Source organism: Durio zibethinus, chromosome 2 (assembly GCF_047325235.1).
Source record: "Durio zibethinus cultivar Kanyao isolate XHJ-2024 chromosome 2, ASM4732523v1, whole genome shotgun sequence".
NCBI lineage: Eukaryota > Viridiplantae > Streptophyta > Magnoliopsida > Malvales > Malvaceae > Durio > Durio zibethinus.
The window spans coordinates 1,354,116-1,379,300 of NC_143163.1; the positions used below are offsets into that span (position 1 = coordinate 1,354,116).

The window sequence follows — 25,185 nt, forward strand, 5'->3', positions numbered from 1 at the left end:
AGTTTAACCCCTAGTTAGTTGTATATAAACCTAAGATTCTTGTATAATTAAAAATAAATCTGCAATAAGCATTGCACACAATCCTGTGCAACATGACAGAACAAAACACATTGAAGTAAATCAGCATTTCATAAAGGAGAAACTAGATAGTGAGTTGATTTGTACACTTTATGTATCAACCAAGGGTCAACTTGCAGATGTGTTGACTAAAGATCTCAGCAGTTCAACATTTCAAGAAATTATTTTCAAGTTGGGAATGGACAACACCTATTCACCTGCTTGAGGGGGAGTGTGAGAAAATACTTATTTACAGCTGATTATAATATTGTAATTTGTATATTTATATTTGTATCTCTAGAATTAAGTATTTGTATCCCTAGAATTAAGAAATATTTAGTTTCCTAGTTTAACCCCTAGTTAGTTGTATATAAACCTAAGATTCTTGTATAATTAAAAATAAGCAATTTTTTAATATACATTCAGTTTTCACAGTTGGGATATTGAAAATATATTGGCTAATTTAATCAGTAAAGTTTCATTTTCTGATACTCTTGAATATAGACCGAAGTAATAAGAAAACTAAAGCGAAAGCCTCCTCTTGAAAAAATTAAACGTAATATATTTCAATATTGCATCAATCAAAACATAGTATTATTACTTTATTGTAGATCTTAAAAGATCAATTAACAAAGAAACTGGCTAAGTGATTAGTAGGGACGTTCTCCTACATAGTTCCCTGGAGGATCATAGTTGCAAGTCGCGAACCACCAGCCATTATTACACTGAAATGTAGCACAACCAAGATGAGTTGAGTTTCGCCAAACCACCTGAGTATAATACAAGCAGTCTCCACCAATACATTTGTTGGCAGCGTAGTTGTAGTTAGGCTTCTCATCAACCCACGATTTCACTGCTTCTGCTCCAGTAATGGCGTAAGAGAATTTGGCAAGGTTCTCACCGTAGGGTCCATCTGAATGAATCAATTCACAGTCTGCAATCCTTTTAATAGCATATTCCATTGCATAGGCTACAAGAGTGGGGTCCCAAGTGATTGGTTCAACCCCAACTTGTGCACGAGCTGCATTGTGAACGCTAAGGTACCCCTGAGGGGAGTTCTGGGCCCTGGAAACATGAGCTAGAGTTAAAGATAAAAGGCAAATAGCTACTGAAACTTTGGTTAATCCCATTTTCCAATCTTTCGAAAAGGCGATGATTGCAAGTTTACATAAATCATGAAGTTTATATAGGGATAGATTAACAATTAGTATCTGAAATATTACATTCCATAAAGAGATTTGTAATGTCAGGGCCACTAAAAGAGTTTAATTATCTTACCAATTGATAGCTTACTATAAATAGATTGATGTATCAGATTTTTTTCTCTTTTCTCCTTTACTATATAATATAGCTTATATATAAATTGATAGCTTACTATATATAGATTGATGTATCAGATTTAATGTTACTCGATCCTTCCTTTCCAAATTATTAACAACTGGAAATCATGAAGAGATACATAGGATTCATGTTTCCTTTTTATAAATCCTTTCTTTTAGCATTATTGTTTCCAATTCCACATTCAATATGGGATGTCTTGTTTCAGCTAGAGCACCATTTTTGTTTTCTTAATTTCTTTTAGCATTGGATAAAATTTCGAGGTTTTGGACAAACGGTCGGGTCTTGAGCTGGTCTACTTTGTATCCTATCCAAAGAATTTGAAACCTGCTTAGAATAATAGTCATTGGCATGATGGCCGAAATTTGACTCTTTAAACAGGTACACGAATCTTGGCAAGAAGGGATTATCATGGACATATACATTCAACTGGAGTTTGAATTTATCTTCACAAATCTAATATGCTATATGTCGGGATATTGAAAATATAATTTATTGGCTAATTTGATCAATTAAGTTTCATTTTCTGATACCATTGAATATAGACCAAAGTAATAAGAAAATTAAAGCGACGCCCCTTCTTGAGAAAATTAAACGTAACATTGTGTTACTTTATTAATTGAATATCTTAAAAGATCAATTAACAAACAAACTAGCTAAATGATTAGTATGGACGTTCTCCCACATAGTTCCCTGGAGGATCATAGTTGCAGGTCACGAACCACCAGCCACTGTTGCACTTAACCCTAGCACACCCAAGACGAGTTGAGTTTCGCCAAACCACCTGAGTATAATGCAAGCAGTCTCCACCAACACATTTGTTGGCAGCGTAGTTGTAGTGAGGCTTCTCATCAACCCACAATTTCACTGCTTCTGCACCAGTAATGGCGTAAGAGGCTTCGGCAAGGTTCTCACCGTAGGGTCCTTTTGAATGAATCAATCCACAGTCTGCAATTCTTTTATTAGCATATTGCTGTGCATAGGCAGCAACAGTGGCGTCCCAAGTCATTGGTCCAACCCCAACTTGTGCACGGGCTGCATTGTGAACGCTAAGGTAGTCTTGAGGGGAGTTCTGGGCCATGGAAACATGAGCTAGAGTTAAACCTAAAAGGCAAATAGCTAATGAAACTTTGGTTAATCCCATTTTCCAGTCTTTCGAAAAGGCAATGATTGCAATTTTACATGCAAATTTTGGTTTATATAGGGATAGATTAACAATTATTATCTGAAATATTACATTCCATAAAGAAATTTGTAATATCAGTGACCCACCAAAAGAATTTAATTATCCTACCGATAGATAGCTTACTATATATACAGATAGCTTACTATATATAGATTGATGCATCGAATTTTTTCCCTTTTCCCCTTTTCTTTCTAAATTGAAAATTTTTGTGTATCAAAAAGAACCTTGAAATTAGAATTTCAGCAATAAATTTTTGTATTTCTCAACCCTTCTTCCCTAATTTCTACATCTTCCCTGGAAAGGTGATCTAATTGATAAAATTATGATTCAGTCTTTTTGTTTTTATTTTTTCTAATGTGTGAAATCAAATGAATTAGTGATGGAACTTGGTCAATGAACATTAATTAAATATTAATGTTACTCCATCCTTCCTTTCCAAATTATTAACAGTTGGAAATCATGAAGAGATATCTAGGATCCATGTTCCCTTTTATAAATCCTTTCTTTTAGCAATAATGTTTCCATTTCCATATTCAATATGGAATGTTCTTTTTCCAGCTAGAGCACCATTTTTGTTTCTTAATTTCTTTCTTTTCTTCCTAATTAATTCTGTCCCCTTTCTCTTGATTAAGCCTTCCATATTCTCCAAATCATTGGTTTATCTTAAAATATTAGAAAGTCCATGTGTATAGTACACGTATGTTTCATACATCTTATATAAATTATATGCATGATAAATATTAAGTGATTGATAGATTTCATTTGACTATAAATGATGCACCAATAAACAATTTGACAAATGATATGTACAAAATTTAAGTAATTTTTCAAGGTGAAATGGAATTAGACATGTCAATTCTTTAAATTTGCTTGTGTAGAGTTAAATGATTTCACTGCTGAATACTGATAGATCTTAATTATAATAATTCTAAGAAATATTTACTATATACTGAGGCAAGCATTTCTGTTTTTATTAATGATTATAAAAAAATAAAGTTAATTTGTGTTCAAACATTATATATATCTAGCCGATATGTAAAGCCCCCTTCTTCCTGCTGCACGGATACAAAAAATTAAGCAACCCAACTCCAACATCAACTAACTCCAAACGTCAAACAATTACCATAAATTTTTCATGGTCCTAATGATGTCAGTACTTTCCTGTCCCATGTGCAAATGACCAAGGAGAGATGAAGATTATGAAGTTTGCCGGCCAAAAGCACATGGAAAAAGTTTGCATGAATTTGACATTTGTGGCTTTTCTTTCACCCCTCTAATACCAATCATTCTTCATCTGTATGTACTTAATTATCCAAAACAGCATCTCTCTCTCTCTCTCTCTCTCACACACACACACACACACACAGATATATATATATATATATATATACTTATGCTTATGTTTTTCCATGCATATGGAGACCACAGATTCCATGATATGGAGACTTCTCCCACAGTTTTGGCTGCTTTTTCGTCATATCACACATATAACAAGACAACCCATGTGGTAGGAGGCAAAAAGAACTCTGGTGCCTAAAGTGTTCTTCAGTTTTTAATTAAAAATCAAATCAAATATGATGTTCTATTATTAATTTACTAACCAAGTATTTGTCTTTTCTCAAGAAAGAAAACGGCTTTAAAATAATTGTCACCTGTGCAACAGAACACTATTCAAAATGTGTTTAACCAACATCTTATAGTATTAGATTAGGTAAAGAATACTCAATATTCTTCGATTAAATTAAAATTGTTAAGAATTGATTGGGAGCTGAACTTGTCTGGAGTATGTTCCAGGTTTATATGTCCGGATTTTATTGATAATGTCCCCAACAATGTTAGAAATTTGAAAGGAGATGAGGAAATAAAGACAGGAAAGTAATTAACATGACAATTATGGCAAACACCATTAATTCCTCCTTCTCTGTAGCATACAAAGAATGAAACACAGGAGAGATTTAGAAGAAGAAAAACAGCAGAACAACGGCTCTTAATAAGGGCGTTGCCCTTCAATGTTTCCAACAGGATCATAGCTACAAATAACAAAAACCCACCCATTCTCACACTTGGCTCTGCCGCATCCAAGGTGAACCGAGTTGCGCCAAACAACCTGAGTATAGTGCAGGCACTCATCATCACCACTAATGCACGAGTTGGAACCATGGTCATAGTCTGGCTTCTCACTAGCCCACATTTTCACAGCGTCCACGCCGTTAAGGTTGCCATAGCCTTCAGCAAGATTCTCACCATAGGGTCCATAGGAATGCTCCAGGTTGCAGTCTCCAATCCTTTTGTTGGCATAATTTTGGGCGTAGGCAGCCACCGTGTGGTTCCAAACGAGCGGACCGACCCCAACCTTGGCGCGAATGGCATTGTGTGCGTTCACGAAGTCTTGAGGGGCATTTTGGGCTAGGGAGAAGTGAGCTAGCGTTAGGGTCAGGAAGCATATGGCTAAGAAAAGCTTGGTGAACCACATTTTCACTAGTATTTAGAACAAAGAAACAGAACAAAGTTGTTGATGTTTTTTGATGTAATGAGTGGTGGTTTAGGGTATTTATAGGCAATATCCGAGCTAGGGAAGGCATAGCTTAAAAGGGAGTTAAGAAACCTGACTGTGCTCAATAAATCTTGCCGTGATTTGATCAATAAAATATAATGAAGAAGAAGCAAACAGGGCTTCCGAAAGATTAAAATATGAATCAGAATTCACATGCAATGTATAAGAACAGTTAGCATTTTGTCCACTTTGGACCGAATTGCTTCACTCAAAATTAACTGAAAAAAATAAGATAAGATTACATCTGATTTTTTTTTTTCAGTCTATAAATCAAATAGTAATCTCATAAATTTAATTGGAAAGATATGTTCTAGAAAAAGTTTTATGGCCAAATCCACTCTCTAGCTAGGCTAGGATTCCGATTAATTAACTTTCCAATCAATGTGGTTAGAATTCATGGTAAAGTTCGGTAGAGTTCAAACTTTCCTTCCCATTCCTTGCTTGGATTTGAAGGCCAATCTTGGGCCTTCAAAATAGCTCAAGGAAAAGAAAAAAGAATGCAGGTCAAAAGTCAAAAATCTCAGGCTTCTCAGCCTGATCTTTTGTCACTCTTCTAACAGTGTAATCACGTGAACACATTTCACTATCTCACTCTATAATTAAAATTATAGAAATCGAAGGGTAGATAGTTAATGATTAATAAGTTTAAGTATGATCAGGAGCTCTAATGTTTCATAGCATATTGAGGAAGCAAGTGATTACAGACAAAATTAAACACGATGATTTAGACCCATCATTTCACGGATGAATATTGAATTTTGGTCGATGATAGATTTTAAAATTTTGGATTTTTTTCAGTTATTTTAACAATAAAAGGGAATTTAGACTAAAAATATAATTAGTCTTAATGAATTAAGTAAGTAAGTAATTACAGAATTAGCGGCTATAAGATGGCGATGCCCGGCTTTTTGATTTCTCTACTTTAATTCTCCCCCTTTAAAAAAGAAAGAAAAAGGCTTTGATGAGTTAGTAAAGTTTACATTTTGACCCGATGGTAAGTAAAGAACTTCTCATGTGATGCCGCAGTTTGATGCATGAAATCAGGATACGTCCTTTTACAAGCAACACTTTCATTTTTCCATTGTTAAGCCGAAAAAAGAAAAGGGCAATTGCCACAATCTAAATGACGATGGGTTGATGTCAGAAATTCAACACTTTAAACTTGGGCTTCTAAATGATTGAAACGCTCCCACGTTTTGAACGCTACCTGGAATGCAAGTCGAAGATTGATTCATTGGGCTCTCTGACAACCCAAATGAGTGTGGTTATGGTTTATGGATGGCACAGGCCACGCACCGAAGTATGGGTCAGTTTCTTTGCCACGGCCGATCCATTTTTGTTCAACTTTTGTCCTATTGTCTGGTCTGGCTCTAATGCCGATTTGCTCGGCAACCTTTTTTAATTAGTGAAAGGTTATATATACTATTCTTGCAGTTCTGATCTTTATTTGTTTACTAATGATAAAGAAGGATTCAATCTCTTACTAATTTCCAAGTCTTTCTCTCTTCTTTTTGTTCTAATAAAAGATTTGGTTTTGGTCTCTATATTCGGTGAATAATGTATCGGTCTTCTTTCCAAATGATTGAAATTCAGGAAACAAATTTTTATAACCAATTTTCAAGATGGTACCCATTTATAATTCCATTGATTTCTATCATTTCATAATTGAAACGCATAGAAGGTAAACTAATAATCAATATCCGACCAAATGGTTATTGTTTGCTTTACAATTTGCTTAGACGACTTGCAATTTTAAGAATAAGCTCTCAAGGATACTAAACCATGGGAATGTTACAAGAAAAAAAGAGAAAAATCGGTGGATACTAAATTTCAAGGATTTTGAAGTTAAAAAATGTGGCAGGTGAGCTGCAAATCATTATTTTTTTTTCTCCTTTTCCAGGTAATGACTCTTTCTTTTGTTTCATGTTCTCTCTTCATTCTGAACCCCAAACAAATGGTTGGATTATTGATTAGGTCCTTTTCCCCAATAATTAAAGATAAACTTTTAAACAAGCAAGTACTAACCAGCCAGGTCAATGTTTGAATTAATCATGAAAAGGGTAATTTTACAAAATTCAACACAATTTTGGGGTTAATTATGCTTCTTTTGACTTCTTCAGAAAAAAAAAAAAAAAATATATATATATATATATATATATATGAACTACTACTATATAATATACTCACGGATGATCTGATGAAAGTTTTTGTCAGGGATTTTGTCACATTTCCTGTAGTAATAACATGAAAAAGTCTTTGCTATGATCAATTCAGGAGCCAAAATAGCAACCCAGAACAGAGAACAAAATATAACAGCAATTAATCACTAATGCAATAGTTTTTGGTGGCATAAATTTCAACTTCAGAATCTCCAAATTCCCTGATTTTAAGGGATTTTTGTTTCAGATTCTCTACTACACTTTTAGACATTAGAAGCAGGGAAAATCAAGGGAACAATTTCATTTTCGAGATCTCCTCGCCTACAAAGTTAAAATGTCAATGGCTTGCTTTCATTAGTAAACACTAAGTCCTGCAATTTTTATCTCTCTTTTCTGGGACACCCTTCAAGGTTTGAGTCTCCATTCTCTCCAAGGTGAGTCATTCATCTCAATCTGGTTTTAGTTTATTGATGCAATTTTCTATGTTTCATGATCGATTTCCAGGGTTGTGAGTCTTCAAAGAAACAATGAAATCTTATATAAAGAGTGTACATAGTTAATTATACATATCATGTTCATCTTTAATTAAAGTATGGATAAAAAATTTTTATCAATATTTTTTCAACAAAATATATAGCATTCGCTTTCTGAATGCAAGTTGTTCAGTTCAACTTTTTTTTTTGGTCTAATCATAATATCTGTAATTTGATGAAATTTGTATTTAACTTATATCTAGTTAGATTACTATTTCCAAATAGAAATTAACTTTGATTTAGTAGTAGGGTATTTCCATAAATTATCATTAATATCTACTATAAAAATAGATCCTTTTTTTTTTTTTAATAAATTCTACTTCTAGCCATAATGCTTGGTAGATTATAGTGGATCAGATCAACCATGCACATTTTTTAATCAAATTTGAATCTAATTGTTGATAGTTTCAAAATGTTGTGTTGGATACTCTATCTCATATTAAAATGAAAGGTTACTTATAAGAGCTATAAATAAGATAATTTCTTTGCCTTTAGCAATTAGACCAAGTGCTGTGGAATAGGTCAAGACTCAAGTGCATTGAGGTCACTAGAATATTGTAATTAATCATATGAGTACTCACGGACAAATGATTTATTCAGGTGGTAAAAATAGTGTACTCATTTTTTTATTATCCAAATTCAAATTCGCAGTAGGTTGTGAAAAATAAATTTAAAGTGTTTTAACCGTTCAAAACCAAATTTCTTTTGTTCTTCCTATTTCTTATTTTATTATTTCTTTAAAATTTTCTAACATGTATTAATAATACTCTCCTTCCATAAGTTTTTTATTTCTAATTTCGTACTCTGCATCAAAGCAACCTGTTTGCTTCCTGAAGTATCATTGAGGATATTAACCTAATTCTCTCCATTGCAGCTAAGATTATGGCTCCATCGTCAGTCTCACTCAAACCCGTTAACAGGTATCTTTCATTGTTTGGTCTTTTAAGTTAAGCTGAAGACAGTAGGCAAAGCTTGTTTTTACATTCCAAAATTTGCTTTTAAAACAAAACAGACAAGCAAAAGGACCTAAGGTTATCTATTACAACTGTATTGTCTCCTCCGGTTTGGCTCTACATCTAAGTTTTTTGGACCTTTTCCTGGGTGTGCTTCTTTGAAAGCAGGGATGGTAACGAAACATATGCTAACATCGATTGGGACCAACTAGGTTTTGCTCCAACTCCAACAGATTACATGTATGTAATGAAAAGCTCTAACAAGGAGAACTTTTCTCAAGGACATCTTGTCCGCTATGGAAACATTGAGATAAGCCCATTCGCTGCAGTCCTGAATTACGGACAGGTAAGCACACAGCCAAACTTGTAATGAAAGTAACAAGTATATATTGCATCCATCAACGTTATAGCGTTGTCTTTCAGAAGATTGTCTTATGTCAAATTAACCATTATTAATCCTGACAAGCCCAAATCTGGTTGTGGCTTCAGGGATTGATTGAAGGTCTAAAGGCATACAGGAGAGAAGATGGTCGAATTTTTCTGTTCCGGCCGGATCAGAATGCTAAGCGCATGCAAATTGGTGCACAAAGATTGTGCTTGCCATCCCTATCTGTTGAGCAATTTGTTGAAGCCATAAAGCAAACTACACTTGCCAACAAGCATTGGGTACTAGACCTTCCCCTTCCTTAATTATTCCTTCTATTAATTTTAGTACTATTTTTCATTGACATTTTATTGTGTATATATGAACATTTTTGCTTCGACTGGAAATAGGTCCCGCCTCATGGAAAAGGGTCATTGTATCTTAGGCCTCTGTTGTTGGGAAGTGGACCTGTTCTGGTACCTGTTCCAGCTCCTGAATGCACGTTTCTGATATATGCCACTCCTATTGGTAACCATTATTTGGTAGGTTGTTGGCCATACTTGGACGGTTGGACCTAAAACAGAGTCGATTCTCATTCTAAAGTGCTTAATTAGTTCTGGATTTTGTTATGTCAGACCAATCGCGGAGCTGCAAACTTGTATATGGAGGATACGGTTTACCGTGCTGTTCCTGGTGGCATTGGGGGCATCAAAAGTATCAACAATTACTCACCAGTAAGTTTAATTCCGCACTCAGCCTTCACAGTTTTTGACTAGGGTAATATTATGTGTAATTGTTGGCTTTTTTTCCCCCACTTTGCTATAGGTTTTCGAAGCAGTATCTAAAGCCAAAGCCAAAGGATTCTCTGATGTGCTATTTTTGGATGCAGCAACTGGAAAATACATTGAGGAGGTTTCTTCATGCAACATCTTTATTGTGAAGGTAATACATATCTAGGCTAATTGCTATGTCTCCCTCCCAATTTGTTTTTTTATGCTTAATTTTCTTCTGTGATTTTTCCATATACTCAATTTCTAAAGGTTGTTTGAAATTAAAATAAAAAGAGTAATTCGGATTAAATTAAAATCCTCAATGTTACAGGGCAATGTTATTTCAACTCCAGCAATACAAGGAACTGTTCTGCCTGGAGTAACTCGAAAAAGCATCATAGAACTTGCTCTTGACATGGGTTATCAGGTGATCATCCTTTCTTACAACCGGCAAATTCTCTGCTAACCAAAGAAAAGTTCTCTCAACTTCAACATTTGATTAATTAAGAGAGTTTTCATGGATTTTTTTTTACATATTGTTATGTGACAATAACATTTTTTAGAAATTATTTTGTGAATTTGCGTCAGGTTGAGGAGAGGAATATCCCAGTTGAGGATTTGATGAATGCTGATGAAGTGTTTTGCACAGGAACGGCTGTGATTGTTACTCCTGTTGGTACCATAACCTCTCAATATGAAAGGTACAAAATAGATATCATGAAATTCTAGAGATACTGTACAGTAAGCTAGCATTTTTGCAGTTCTTTTTTTTTTTAGTGTTTCTCTTCCTCTTCTGCTGCTCCAAATCCTTTTAATCTTGGATTTTCTTGCCTAAATGGATATGATTGTGTGAATATTGTCCAGTGCTGAATACAAGACAGGAGAAGAAACAGTAGCAAATAAGCTGCGGACAATGCTTAGCGGGATTCAAATGGGTCTTATCGAGGACAAGAAGGGATGGACTGTTGTTCTTGATTGAGCTCTTCCTTCTCCTTTTTGCAATGCAGAGTTGAAAACTGCTCTCTCTATCTGATTGTTTTGAGGCTATTTATCAGCAAAAGACTATTAACAGCTTGACTTAATAAATCCATCATATTGAAATGAACATTGTTTATTATTTACTTCATTCTAGTTGGGTTCAATTTTATTTACACTATATACCCTTTTCATCAAAGATTACAATTAGTTTATTAAATCTCACTCCCCAAACACTATGGTTAATACCAAAGCTCAACAAACACGTGCGTATCAGCAGGCGCTGAGATGCCTTCTAGCCAGTAGCCACTGGCATCTATCATGATTTCCATTGCAGCTAACTTCTCCTGCCTCACAGAGCTCTTGGATTTCTTGAATCTGATCAATTAGCATTAATTCCCACAACGGCCCCAACCTAATTTGGTTGGCTTCCAATAAATGTGGTGGGTGATGGGTTTAATTGGCTTATTACCAGGGTTAACCATTATTGCAATTGGACGTAATACTAGTGATAACAAACAAGTTCGTTAATTTTTGCAATAATAGCATACATATCTTCTCGAAAAGTCCATAAATTGGTAACACCTCTTGTCCCCACCAATAAGAATATGACTTGTCATAACGTCTAGATTCGGAGATTTATCGTTAGACATTAAATTGAAGGAGTCGTCACTAATCTTTTTTATTTAGATGTGATTAACCACCTAAAAAATCTATCCTTTCAGAGAATACCTAAGTTTAAGGGTCCCTAAAAGAATAGGTTCGGGTTTACTAACCAGAACAGAGTTCGAGAGTTCAATTACGTGTGAGAAAGGTTATAGCACCCTCACAACGCCCATCAAAAGATAGTACCAGCTTAATTTTGTGTTATCCAATAAGCCATAAAAATTTATCAAGTAATTAGTTATTGGAAATTATTCTCAATTGATTCTAATACTTTTAGCAAAAAATTAAAAAAATCCCCTCACCTCAAGAATATATAAAAAAACTATTGTTTCACTTACAGAGGCTCCATCGTCGGATTATTTAACATTAAAGGAAAATTAAAAAAAATAAAAAGGAAGAAATAAAAAAAATGATTACTTTTGTGTAAGGAAAATTGATACTTTCAACTTTTCTCCAAAAATATTTTTTTTTTGAAAAACTTATTTTCAAGGAAAATTGATACTTTCAACTTTTCCCCAAGAATATATTTTTTAGAAAGCTTATTTTAAAGAAAAATTGATACTTTCAACTTTTTCTCAAAAATATTTTTTTGAATTTTATTTAAAGAAAATAAAATAAAAAAATAAAATAAAGGAAAATAAATAAAAATAAAAATAAAAATAAAAAATATTAAACAAATCTAATCTAATCAATAAATAATAATAATAAATATATAAAAAAATAAAATGAAAAAAAAAACCTGAAAACGGCTCGGTTCAGCTCGGCTTGAGGAAGAAAAATGGCTCGGAGACACAACTTGGCTTGGCTCAGCTCGGCTCGGGAAACGGCTCACACTCGGGTCGAAAGCGGGTCGACATTTAGGTCGGGTTGAATCTTGGCAAAATGCGTGGATCCTTTGGGTTACTAACGCAAAAACAAAGTCGTTTTAGGGAGGGTATATAAGGTTGAAGGTCGATTTTTTTAGCAGAACCCTTATTCTCTCTATCTCTCTTCCCTTCCTCTTCTTTCCCTTCTCTCTAAAACCTGAAGAACTCCGGTTGAATGCCCGTCGGATTTTGAAAATTTTCTCTAGAATCTGGGTTTTTCATCGGAAGTTCGCCAAAAAACTAATCAATTTTTGAAAATGATTGTCGAAAACTGGAAAGTTGGTCGAAAAATTCAAACTTGGTCGGAATAGTCGCCGAAAAATTCAATCTTCGTCAAAAAATTCAACCGAAATTTGAAAATTTTTCAAAATTTCCAGAAAAAATTCGTAAAAAATTTTCCAAAAATTTTTCACCGATTCCTAGAGTTATTCTAAGGCACCAAAACCCTTTCAAGCTTCTGTTTCTTCACTGTCTGCCTTTTTTTCTATCTTCTAGTCTTTTGATCTATGGATCTATTTATAAGGATTGATCAGAAGAGTTTCTAATCAATCTCTATTCCCTTTTAGATTAGGATTCAATCTTTGAATCCAATCTGGATTTTGATTGAATCACGCACTCAAATTTCTATCCTAATCCACTTTAATCGGGTAAAGGAAAGAAGAAAACAAAAGAAAAGAAATAATAAAATAAAAAAGATAATAATAAGGATAACATATTAATTAATAGATAAATAATATATAAATAGATAAATAATAATAATAATATAGAAATAGATAAATAATAATACATATATATATCAGCAGATAAATAATAAAAATAATAAAATAAAATAACTATAGATTAATAAATAGTAATAATAAATACATAAAATACAAAATAAAGTAAAATAAAATATAAAAATATAAGAAATACAAAAATATAAAATGAAGTGGGCCTACCCATTTAGACTTGGCCCAATTGATCTGGGTCTAGACCAAATTGGGTGTCTACAACTGTCTCTCTTTGCACATTTTCTGTGAAACAAAAATTGCGCAAAAATGTAGATACCAATTCAAGACTCAACTCGATCTTTTTTTTTTATTTTTTTTATATTAAAGATTTGATCAAAACTCCTCTAAGCAAAGGCTCAACGACTTTGAAAAACATAAACAATGCTCCTCTAATCAGAGGCTCAACGACTTTGAAAATGAATAAAGCTCCTCTAATCAGAGGCTCAACGACTTCGAAAAATAAACGGTTCCTCTAATAAGAGGCTCAACGACTTTGAAAAATAAATGGCTTCTCTAATCAGAGGCTTAACAACTTTTGAAAAATAAAAGGCTCCTTTAATCAGAGGCTCAACGACTTTTGAAAAAAAAAAGCCCCTCTAATCAGAGGCTCAATAACTTTGAAAAGTAAATTGCTCCTCTAAATAGAGGCAACCATGACTTTGAAAAGTAAATTGCTCATCTAAATAGAGGCAATGAAACTTTGAAAAAATAAATTGCTCATTGACAATCATGTCCAAAGGAGTTATAGATCGTGATTGAAGGAATTTTGTAATGGGAACTCAAAGATTCACAATTTGAGTTTGACATTCAAAGGTTCAGATTTGCACAAATCTTTCAACTTCATAAGAATTTACTAAAATTTGATTCTCAAAATTTTGTTTCATTCAAATTTGTAATATCTCGAGATTTGCATTTGCAACTTACAAGACTTGCATCCAACATTTAAAGATCCTTATTTAAATTTTGAAGATTCACATCCAAAAGTTCAAGGCTTTTCAAAGGTTCTTATTTGGCAAACTTGGAATTTATATCCAAAAGTCTAAAGCTTTTCATTTGAATTTTGGAGATTCACATCTAAAAATTCAAAGCTTCTCATTTGAGTTCAAAGGCTTACATACAATAAAACTTAGAGTTTCGCACCTAAGTTCAAAGGTTCTCATTTAAAACATTAGAAATTCATATCCAAAAAGTTGAGGCTTTGTATTTTGGAGATTCACATCCAAAAGTTTAAACTTCTCATTTGTTCAAAAATTCACATTCGATGAACTTTAGAGTTTCACTCAAAGATTCTCATTTTGAAACTCAAATATTCTCATTTGAATTCTCAAAAATGCTCATCAAATATTCACAATTTGTTTTTCAAGTGACTCAAAAATTTGCATGAATGAATGTTATGATCAAAAATACAAATGCCTTATTAATGATGCAAATGCAACAACTTAGATTCTCATAGTACGATGCATGTCCAAACATCAAATTATGTGAATGTACTATTTAAGCAATGATGCCAACATGTTACATGTAATGCGAATGTCAATAATGTCATGAAATCTTAAATAATTATGGAATATGATCCTCAAGACCCTACCATCTCACATTCTCCCTTTATTAGCTTTTCAACATTTTGAAACAAGCTTCATCAACTGATCATCATTGTTTCCATTACCTGATCACCATCCGAAAGTTTCTTAGCGCTAACAAATTTTACCTATTACCCTATATGCCAGGCTTATCAGCACTAACCATTTCAAAATAAATTTAATGTTCTGTCACTTGGTTATCGTTTATAAGCTTCTCAGCACCAGTTTCACTATTGCTCCATATCATTTTCATCACTTAATCATAACTCATACGTTATATCGACCAATACATCCCCATATTCATCACTTGATTATACCACTTTTCAAGATTTGCCCCATCTTCATTTTATTGTCCAATCCATCATCATATTTTTCATTTGGTCACATCATATGTCTTTTCAAATCATCTCTTTTAGGTTTATACCATTTCTTCATTTTGTTACCACCATCATCTTAGATTTTTTTTAAAATAAATGCAAGACTCTTTTAAGCACATATTCATTCATTCATTATCATTTCAATTCTTGACAAATACAATGCAATCAAGTATTTTCTCAATTTATTCTAGGAATGCAACAATAAGAGAACACAAGGTGAATTATGGTAAAGATAATCAATGAAGATCTATTTTGGTACAAAACAAATGGGAAAAGAAATAAATTGGATACATGTTATTGGGATGAATGGTATGTCCAAACGATGAATATTCAAACAACTCTCAACATTAATCTAGGATTCTTTTTCAAAAACTTATTTCATTTACTGTTAAAGTCATTTTGAGCTTAGCGAACTTTACCCCAGTCTTTGAGGGATCTTCAATCATCTTTGATCTTCCATCTATGTGAACCATTTGATTTAGATCTTTTTCTACCTAAATCACCTTTTCAGGTTTTCAATTTGAATCTTTTTTTTATTTTCTCTTTTTTTTCTTTCTTTTTTTTCATTTTTTCATTTTTCATCATTTTCTTTTCTTTTTTTCTCATTTTTCATCAATTGTTGATGTCTTTCCACACATAAAACTTTAGAGCAATGTAGCATGATTTCGTTGTTTCATCATGAGCATGCATTCGCCTAACATATGATCATTCAAGTTGAGTATTCACACTTGATCCAAATGGACTTTTCAAGGTTGTTCAAGGTAAGGGTTCATAAAAGAAATGGATATAATAGGGTCAAAACATGTATTAAAAAGGTTCAAGACCAAAAGATCATTTGATGCAACTTAGTATTTTACCCCCACATCATTTCACTATTTTTTTTCACACAAAAGATTTTCATTATTTTACCCCAAATCATGTGTAGCATTTATTCTTTCTTTTGCTTTTATTTCTCTTTCCATCTTTGAGACCTTTTGTGATATTTTTTCAAAAATTACCCCCTCAGTGTAAAAGGTGATCCTTGGTTAGGGTTCTTTAGAAAAAGAAATCATAATAGGCTCAAAAGGGTAACAATGAATGGTTTTTCAAATGGTAAAAGAAAGATTGTCATTTTTCACTTCAATTGTGAATACTTTTCATGAACATCATATATTGAACAAAGCTCATGAACCTATATAAAAGATTACACATCTTCAAGACATATAAATTTTACCTCCGATAACAGCTTACTTTTTTGCTCAAATCATCTCCTCATATTAATGTAAATGAGTTCTCAAAATTAAATCTCAAAATTATTGTTATCATTGTCTAACTATTCATCATCTGAAATTTGAGAATGGGAATATAAATTTATGAAAGGTAACAGAGCATGGAGTAATGGTCGAGTGAAAGAAAAAATGTAATGAAATGCCTTAACTTGCCTTTATTAAAATGATAACAAGTGAAGTCATATTGAAAAGAAAAATCTAACATTACTCGAAAAGAAATCCTAAAATGATAAAAAAAAAACTTCAACTAGCCTTATCTTCATTCTTTAAAATTGTCCCCCTATGCGATCAGGTGAAAAATCTCTATTGACATCTTGCCCCTCAATTCATTGTGACTCTCCAGACCCTTTTTTACCAATGTTTTCTTGATTGTCACTCAGAGCACTAACATCAGGTGTTGTTGCTTTTCCTTGATCAAAACTTACCATTCCATCATTGATCAACCGTTACACCTTATGCTTTAAAGCAGTGTAATTTTTAGTAGAATGGCCAGTAATTTCATAGTGGTAGTCACAGTGAACTGTAAGATCATACCACTTAGGATAGAATGGCTTAAGCGACTCCACATGGCTGGGGGCAATCAAATGGCTATTATAGAGTTCTCGATATAACTTCGTATAAGTCATAGGGATTGGATCAAATATAAATTTTTTTCGAGTAATCCGTTGTTCTCGTGAACCACTTGCTGGGTTAGTGGGTGAATTTGAGTTCTTACAGGAGCTTGAATGTTAAGGCTATATATAAGATCTTGAGGGCTAAAAATTGATCAGTGTGTGGATGAATAAGGTGGTTGTGAAACTAGCTGGTATGGGTAATATGAGGCATTATTCACAGTAAGATAGTACAGAGAGTAACCTGAGGATGGATAAAGTTGATAACCCCTGAATTATTGTCTATCAAAGCTCATAGCTTGAGCTTTGATTTTTTTTTTTTGATGTCTTCTTAGTTTTTCCTCCTTTCAACTTGTCATTCTTGATGGCATTTTAAATCATTTCTTCAGAGATTATCATGTCGACGAAATTCTTTGTTGCATTCTCTATAATCTTTTCATAATACGGTGATTTCAAAGTGCTGACAAACAGCACTGTAGTTTTTTTCTTAGTCAGAAGAGGCTGTACTTGAGAAGTAATATCCCTTCACCTCTGGGCATACTCTTTAAAAGTCTCATTGGCCTTTTTTTCCAAGTTTTGTAAAGACAAACGATCAGAGGTCAAATCCATGATATATCGATATTAACTGATAAAATCATGGGTCATGTCACTCTAGGAACGGATGCAAGTTCTGTCTAACTGGATATATCACCTAATAGCAGAACCAGTAAAACTATCTTGAAAAACATGCATTAGTAGCTTTTCGTCATAAGCATGGGTTGCCATCTTTCGACAATACATGGTAATATGAGTTTTTAGGCACTTTATGCCATCATATTTTTCAAATTTTGGTATTTTGAACTTAGGAGGAATGACCACATCGAGGACTAAGCAAAGCCCAACAGCATCAACTGAACCATAGAAACCAATTTCTTTCATAGCCCGTAGCTTTTGTTCTAGCATACTAATTTTAAAGTTTTTTTGAGCTTTCACTTTTATCTTTTTCTTGTCTTTTCTTTTCAGTTCATCCAAATCAAGGATTTAAATTGGTTCAACTATCTTTTCAGTAAAGATAGGATTCACATAGCTATGGTAATGTCTTGGATCAGAAGCTGATGGTATTTCAGGATATGTAGGATATGTGAAATGTTGTGGTGGAACCTCTTGTGTAGACTGAGCTTGAGGTGGACTAAAACCAGGTAGATATAGGGGGTTAGTGACTTCTTACGATACAGAGCCTTGTTGGCTTTTGTTTTTTTTTACTATTTTCTCTTTATTTAATTTGTTAAGAGCATCTAAAATTTTACTTAACTCATTCTCAATCTTTTCTTGTGCTTTTTCTAGCTTTTCAAATCTATGAGAGTCTTTCTGCTCCATTTGTTTGGCTCTGGCTCTTGTATTGTATCGATAGACAGAGTTCTCGCTAGATAAAGCTATCCTTGAACCTTTAGCACCACAATTATGATTAAAAATGTTATGCTATGCTTTATGTATAATATGTTGATGTACGAATGAAATGTACATTTTCATGAATGAAATCTAATATGAAATGGATGCAAATGATAATGTTAAAACATGATCATGAAAATAATACAGACGCACAAAATCAGACTAACAACATGGTTAGTTTCACAGATGAACTGAGAGTAAAGTCGATGCATAATATTACATATGATAATGAAAATGATGCACAAAGCCAGACAATCAAAATGATTAGATAAACATTCTTCTTGTGTCCTAGTTTCAAGGTATACCTATCATTGGTGAAAATGGCTCTATCTTAGGTTTAGGCACTTCTAAGGTTCACTATATATGGTTCAAGGTTAAAATCTAAATGTTTTCAAATTACTTCTTACATCATTGTCCATCACAGACTAGTAAGGCACCCTAATCCTCACCCATTACAAGCTACAAACGAAAAATGTTCAATTTGAATGGGAGTATTTCGTTAGTCACTGCGGAAGCATTAAACCTCACGAAAGCAATAGGTACTTTACTCTCTCCTAGAGGGACGGAGCTTGGGTATAGAGCTCATGTTATGTATATGCATATGAATGACATAATTAATAAAGTAAATAAACATGAATGAATAAAAAATCTATACAAAAGGTTCAATTTTATTAGGCTTTTGGATAACACAAATTTATTTGCTGGCCTGACTCTCAGAGGTCCTCAACGGAGTCGTCAAGTTGTCGTAACGTCTAGATCTAGGGATCTATTGCTAGTCATTAACTTGAAAGAGTCGCCACCAATCTTTTTAATCTAGGTTTGATTGGTCACCTAAGAAATATATTCTTTTAGGGAACACCTAAGTTTAAGGGTCCCTAAAAGAATATGTTCGGGTCTAATAACTAGAATAGGGTTCGGGAGTTCGATTACGTGTGAGGAAGATTATAGCACCCTCACAACGCCCATCAAAAGATGGTATCAACTTAATTTTGTGTTATCCAATAAGCTTTAAAATTTTACCAAGTAATTAGTTATTGGAAATTATTCTTAATTGACTCTAATACTTTTACTATAAAATTGAAAAAATCTCTTCACCTCAAGAGTATGTAAGAAAACTATTGTTTTGCTTGCAGAGGCTCTATCGTCGGATTATTTAACATTAAAGGAAAATTCAAGAAAATAAAAAGGAAGAAATAAAAAAATATATTACTTTTGTGCAGGGAAAACTGATACTTTCAACTTTTTCCAAAATTTTTTTTTTTGGAAAGCTTATTTTCAAGAAAAATTGATACTTTCAACTTTTTCTCAAAATATTTTTTAGAAAGCTTATTTTCAAGAAAAATTGATACTTTTAACTTTTTCCCAAGAATATATTTTTTAGAAAGCTTATTTTCAAGAAAAATTTATGCTTTCAACTTTTCCTCAAAAATATATTTTTTTGAATTTTATTTAAAGAAAATAATAAAAATAATAAAAATAAATAAATAAATAAAAATAAAAAAAAATATTAAACAAATCTAATCTAATCAATAAATAATAATAATAAATATATAAATATATAAAAAAATAAAAAAACCTGAAAACGACTCGGCTTAACAACTTGGCTCGGCTCAGCTTGAGAAAGAAAAACGGATTGGAGACGCGGCTCGGCTTGGATCGACTTGGCTCGAGAAACAACTCGCACTCAGGTTGAACGTGGTTCGAAAACAGGTCGACGCTCAGGTCAGGTCGCATCTTGACAAAACGCACGGATCTTTTGGGTTACTAACGCAAAAATGACGTCATTTTTTCAGCAGAACCCTCCTTCCCTCTCTCTTTCTTCCCTTCCTCTTCTCTCCCTTCCCTCTAAAACCTGAAGAACTCCTGTTGAATGTCCGTCGGATTTTGAAAATTTTTGCCAGAATCTAGGTTTTTTGTCGAAAGTTTGTCGAAAAATTGATCGATTTTTGGAAATGGTTACCGAAAATTGGGAAGTTGGTCAAAAAATTTAAACTTGGTCGGAATAGTCACCGAAAAATTTAATCTTCGCCTAAAAATTCAATCAAAATCTGAAAATTTTTCAAAAATTTTCAAAAAAAATTCGTAAAAAATTCTTCAAAAATTTTTCACTGATTCCTAGAGCTATTCTAATGCACCAAAACCCTTTTAAGCTTCTGTTTCTTCACTGTCTGCCTTTTTTTCTGTTCTAATGCACCAAAACCCTTTTAAGCTTCTGTTTCTTCATTGTCTGCCTTTTTTTCTGTCCTCCAGTCCTTTGATCCGTGGATCTATTTATAAGGATTGATCAGAAGAATTTTTGATCAATCTCTATTCCCTTTTGGATTGGGATTCAATCTTTGAATCCAATCTAGATTCTGATTGAATCCCACACTCAAATTTCTATCCTAATCCAGCTTCAATCGGGTAAAAAAAAGAAGAAAAGAAAAGAAATAATAAAATAATAAAATAAAAAAGATAATAATAATAAGGATAACATATTAATTAATAGATAAATAATATATAAATAGATAAATAATAATAATAATAGATAAATAGATAAATAATAATACATATATATATATCAGCAGATAAATAATAAAATAATAAAATAAAATAAATATAGATTAATAAATAGTAATTATAAATAAATAAATAATAAATACATAAAATACAAAATAAAGTAAAATAAAATATAAAAATATAATAAATACAAAAATACAAAATGAAGTGGGCCTACCCATTTGGACCAGGCCTAATTGATCCGAGCTTGGACCAAATTGGGTAACTACATGACTTATCATCCTTTTTCTCGAGAAGTTTAAGAGATTTATTGACAAGAAAAAAAAATTAAAGACTGGAAATCATCAAACATCATTGTTTTCAGAATGCCCCTATTTGATATAATCATATAGCAATTAGTAGGTATTGATTTTTTCTAAACCTAAACTTTTTCTAACCACAACAACAATGATAAATTAGGCTTTTGTCATTATTCTAATCCAACAATACAACGATGTGGCAATAAATACTAAACAGAAACGTTGAATACAAGAAAAACATAAAAAGGCTAAAATCCCTTGTTTGGTATGCAAATTAGTAGAATCTTTATTAGGTCCAAAGTGAGAAATACTATAACGTCAAAGTAATATATCAAAATAAACCTACAATAATAAATAACAATAAATAATCTAAAATATAAAAAAAAATAAAGCATACCAAGATTTACATAAAAAATCATTTAGTATAGAGGAAAAAATCACAAACTATCAAAAAATCTCTACTATCAAATAATGGATATAAAAAATTTTTTTCTAGCTAAAACTAAAGCTAATCAACAACTAAAAAGACAATTGGAGAAATCTCATTAAATAGTTGAATCAACAAATACACCATAGATTTGTTCCTAAAAAGTTTCAAACTCGATCTTCGTTATTCAGAATGTAAAATACTGAATCATGAATCAGTTGACAAAATTTTAACTCAATCGAACTACGGATCGATTTTCGTTCAACTAACTCTTTTTTTTTTCTTTTCTTTCTATTTTTTTTTTGTTTTTCTTTTCTTGATTTGCTCACCACTCACACTTTTTCTTCCCTTCTAACCCTATTAGAAATATATTTGTTACCATAACAACTTCATTTGAAACTTACCTTGACCAAAGAACCCATTCCAGTTAAGTTATTACAGAGTTTAAGCTTCTCTCTGATAAGTATCTTAGTCAACATATATATTGCATTCTCATTAGTATGAACTTTTTTCAATTGCATCTGCTATTTCTCATTCACCAAACATAACCAGTAATATCCAACATCAATATGCTTTGTTCTAGCATGGTATATGGTATTTTTACTCAAATTTAAAATACTCTGACTATCACAAAATACCACATACTTTTTTGATTCAACTCTAATTCAAGAAAAAAAAATGTTTCATCCAAAGCATTTCTTTACCTACTTTGATTGCTACAATATACTCAGCCTCTGTAGTTGATAAAGTAATATACACTTTTCTAATCTAAACTACAGTGACACAGTTCTTTCTATAAAAGTGAACAAATACCTTAAGTAAATTTTCTACCATCAAGATCACCTATGATGTCAACATCAATAAACCCTTTTAGAACTAGTTGTGAAACTTCATAACTCAAGCACTTTTTTAAAACACCCCTCAAATATATGAAAATCTCTTTCACTGTTTTTCAATGAACTTTTTCTAGATTAGAAAGAAATCTATTCACTACACCAACTATATGAGTAATATTGGGCCATGTGCGAACCATAACATACATCAACAAACTGACTGTAAAATAATAAGGAATATTATATATAACTAGTTGCTCTTCTTTAGTCATCGGACATGATTTCTTACTTAGATAAAAATAGTTGGTAAGTGAACTGCTAACCGATTTAGTATGTTGTATGTTAAATTTACTAAGCACCTGTTCAACTTACTTTTCTTGTGATAACCATAGCTTTTCAGCTATCTTATCTTGAATAATATTCATACCGTGAATCTATGTTACTGTTCCTAAATTTTTCATATTAAAAGACTTAAACAATTGTTCTTTTAACCTGTAAACTATACCAATATCTTGTCTCACATTTAATATATCATTAACATATAATAATAGAATAATGAAGTTATTATCAGAGAATTTTTTGACATACACACAAGAAACTACTGCCATTCTTTTATAACTATGGCTTACTATAAAAAAATTAAACTTTTTATACCACTATCGTGGAGCTTGTTTCAAGCCATACAAGTTTTTCTTCAATTTGTAAACTAAGTGATCTTTTTCTTTCATTTTAAAACCCTCATGTTAATCCATATAAATGTCTTTTTGTAAGTCATCATGCAAGAATATAATCTTCATATCAAGTTACTTAAGCTTAATATTCAAACTAGCTACTAATTTCAGTATCACTCTAATGGAACTTATCTTCACAACTGAAGAGAAGATCTCATCAAAATCGATACTAAGATTTTGAAAAAACCTTTTCACTATCAATTAGCTTTGTACCTTACTAGCTTGTCATTATCCTTTTTCAGCTTTAACACCCATTTATTATTCAATGGCCTTTTCTCTTTCAAAAGTTTAACAAGATCATATATACCATTTTTTTGTAATGAGTCCATATTTTTTTTTAATTATTTTTACCCAGTGCTCTCTATCCAAAGTAATTTGCACATCTTGGAAGCTTTCTGACTCTCTCTCACTAGTAACTAAAATAAAATCTGAATTTAGATATCTGATGGATGGCCTATGCTTTAAAGTAGATTTTTTAGGCTAAAATTTTACACTACCTGATGTCAAAAGTAGCTTCTTCTACTCAACACTTTCTGACGGAAAGGACTACTCACCTTACTCAAAATTGATTGTATCTAGCTCATTATTAACTGTGGTTGGCTCATTCATATCCATATGTTCTGTCTCTTGCTCATTTTCACCATATGTGGCTATTTTCAATGAAACTCTTATCGATGTTAAAATATCATATTCAATAATAACTTGTGTAGTCTTTTTATTTTTTTTAAGATCTGTTATGATTTTTTTTCATGAAAGATCACATATCTATTTTTTACTATCTTTCTCTTTACTGGATCCTATATCCTGTAGCCAAATTCTTCATCATCATATCATATAAACACACATTATGTGATTTTACTATCAAGTTTTGACCTATGCTCTTTCGACATATGCATGAATACTTTACACTGAAAAACTTTTTAAGTGAGAGTATGAAGCATCTTTCCCTGTCCACATTCTTCTTAGAATGTCAAAACCCAAAAGAATTGATAGTGATTTGTTAAACAAATAACAAGTTATGTTAACTGCTTCAGTCAAAAATGGCTTTGCTAATTTTGCCATCCTCAATATACATCTGATTTTTTTTCACAATAATGTGGCTCATCCTTTCAGCTACATAATTATACTGTAGTGTTTTAGGTTTTGTCATCTCATGCCTAATCCTATGCTTTGAACAATATTTTTTAAAATCTTTGGATGTGTATTCCTTACCATTATCAGTTCGAATACACTTCAAGGACAATTTTATCATCTTTTCCACTATTGCATAAAATTTTTAAAAGTACTATAATACTTGACTTTTGTTTTTCAATATATATATATATATATATCCAAATCTTATGTAAAAGCATCATCAATAAAAATAATAAAATACCTACTATCACTCAATGATTCAATCTCAATGGGACCACATACATCAAAATGAATCAATTCCAATTTATTTTCTTTTCTTTGAGAGCACTTATAAAAAGAAACTCTGTAATACTTGCCCAACAATCAATAATCACATGAATCGAGAGACATACATTTAGTTAAGAAAATGAGAGACCGTCTTGCCAAAACCTATAATCCATTCTTACTCATGTGTACCAACCTCTTGTACCACATATTTATTGAAACATCATCCTCAACAGTATTTATCCAGTTATCGTTCAATTACATGTATGTCTTATACATTGTGCTGCATGGTTTTCCTTTTGTAACTATCATAGATCTTTTAAGAAGTTCTCATTACCCATTCTTTTGTCGACTTTCATATCTTTTCTTATCAAGGATATTAATTGCAAGCAAGTTCATTTTCATATCCAAAATGTATTTGACATCCATCAAAGTTAACATGTAACTTGTAATAATTTGTACAACAATATCATTGATCCCAACAATCTATAACACACTATTGTTATTCATCTTAGTGCAACCAAAGCCTCCTGCTTTATAAGT

General features: G+C 32.2%; 4 protein-coding genes across 4 annotated transcripts; 1 reads left to right on the plus strand and 3 right to left on the minus strand.

Moving 5' to 3' along the window:
• Window positions 1–610: 610 nt before the first annotated feature.
• LOC111308177 (basic form of pathogenesis-related protein 1-like) lies at window positions 611–1,187 on the minus strand. The gene has a single exon (XM_022906493.2). It carries the CDS (start codon window positions 1,185–1,187, stop codon window positions 708–710), a length of 480 nt encoding a protein of 159 aa, XP_022762228.2. The 3' UTR covers window positions 611–707.
• A 789-nt stretch (window positions 1,188–1,976) lies between these two features.
• LOC111308178 (basic form of pathogenesis-related protein 1-like) lies at window positions 1,977–2,583 on the minus strand. Its single transcript, XM_022906494.2, has one exon. It carries the CDS (start codon window positions 2,537–2,539, stop codon window positions 2,060–2,062), a length of 480 nt encoding a protein of 159 aa, XP_022762229.2. The 5' UTR covers window positions 2,540–2,583; the 3' UTR covers window positions 1,977–2,059.
• A 1,852-nt stretch (window positions 2,584–4,435) lies between these two features.
• On the minus strand, window positions 4,436–5,192 carry LOC111308179 (basic form of pathogenesis-related protein 1-like). Its single transcript, XM_022906495.2, has one exon. It carries the CDS (start codon window positions 5,052–5,054, stop codon window positions 4,569–4,571), a length of 486 nt encoding a protein of 161 aa, XP_022762230.1. The 5' UTR covers window positions 5,055–5,192; the 3' UTR covers window positions 4,436–4,568.
• A 3,398-nt stretch (window positions 5,193–8,590) lies between these two features.
• On the plus strand, window positions 8,591–11,040 carry LOC111308180 (branched-chain-amino-acid aminotransferase 2, chloroplastic-like). Its single transcript, XM_022906497.2, has 9 exons — window positions 8,591–8,747; window positions 8,949–9,126; window positions 9,270–9,446; window positions 9,555–9,686; window positions 9,780–9,878; window positions 9,970–10,086; window positions 10,246–10,341; window positions 10,503–10,615; window positions 10,779–11,040. The coding sequence occupies exons 1-9, from the start codon at window positions 8,710–8,712 to the stop codon at window positions 10,891–10,893; spliced, it is 1,065 nt and encodes a 354-aa protein (XP_022762232.2). The 5' UTR covers window positions 8,591–8,709; the 3' UTR covers window positions 10,894–11,040.
• The last annotated feature ends 14,145 nt before the right edge of the window (window positions 11,041–25,185 follow it).

Excerpts from the sequence above, each read along its gene's own strand:
- LOC111308180 (XM_022906497.2), top strand. The coding sequence starts at position 8,710 with ATGGCTCCATCGTCAGTCTCACTCAAACCCGTTAACAG. Across the intron at positions 8,748-8,948 it reads TCACTCAAACCCGTTAACAG|GGATGGTAACGAAACATATG; the intron begins GTATCTTTCATT and ends CTTTGAAAGCAG. Across the intron at positions 10,342-10,502 it reads CTCTTGACATGGGTTATCAG|GTTGAGGAGAGGAATATCCC; the intron begins GTGATCATCCTT and ends AATTTGCGTCAG.
- LOC111308177 (XM_022906493.2), bottom strand. The coding sequence starts at position 1,187 with ATGGGATTAACCAAAGTTTCAGTAGCTATTTGCCTTTTATCTTTAACT.
- LOC111308179 (XM_022906495.2), bottom strand. The coding sequence starts at position 5,054 with ATGTGGTTCACCAAGCTTTTCTTAGCCATATGCTTCCTGACCCTAACG.
- LOC111308178 (XM_022906494.2), bottom strand. The coding sequence starts at position 2,539 with ATGGGATTAACCAAAGTTTCATTAGCTATTTGCCTTTTAGGTTTAACT.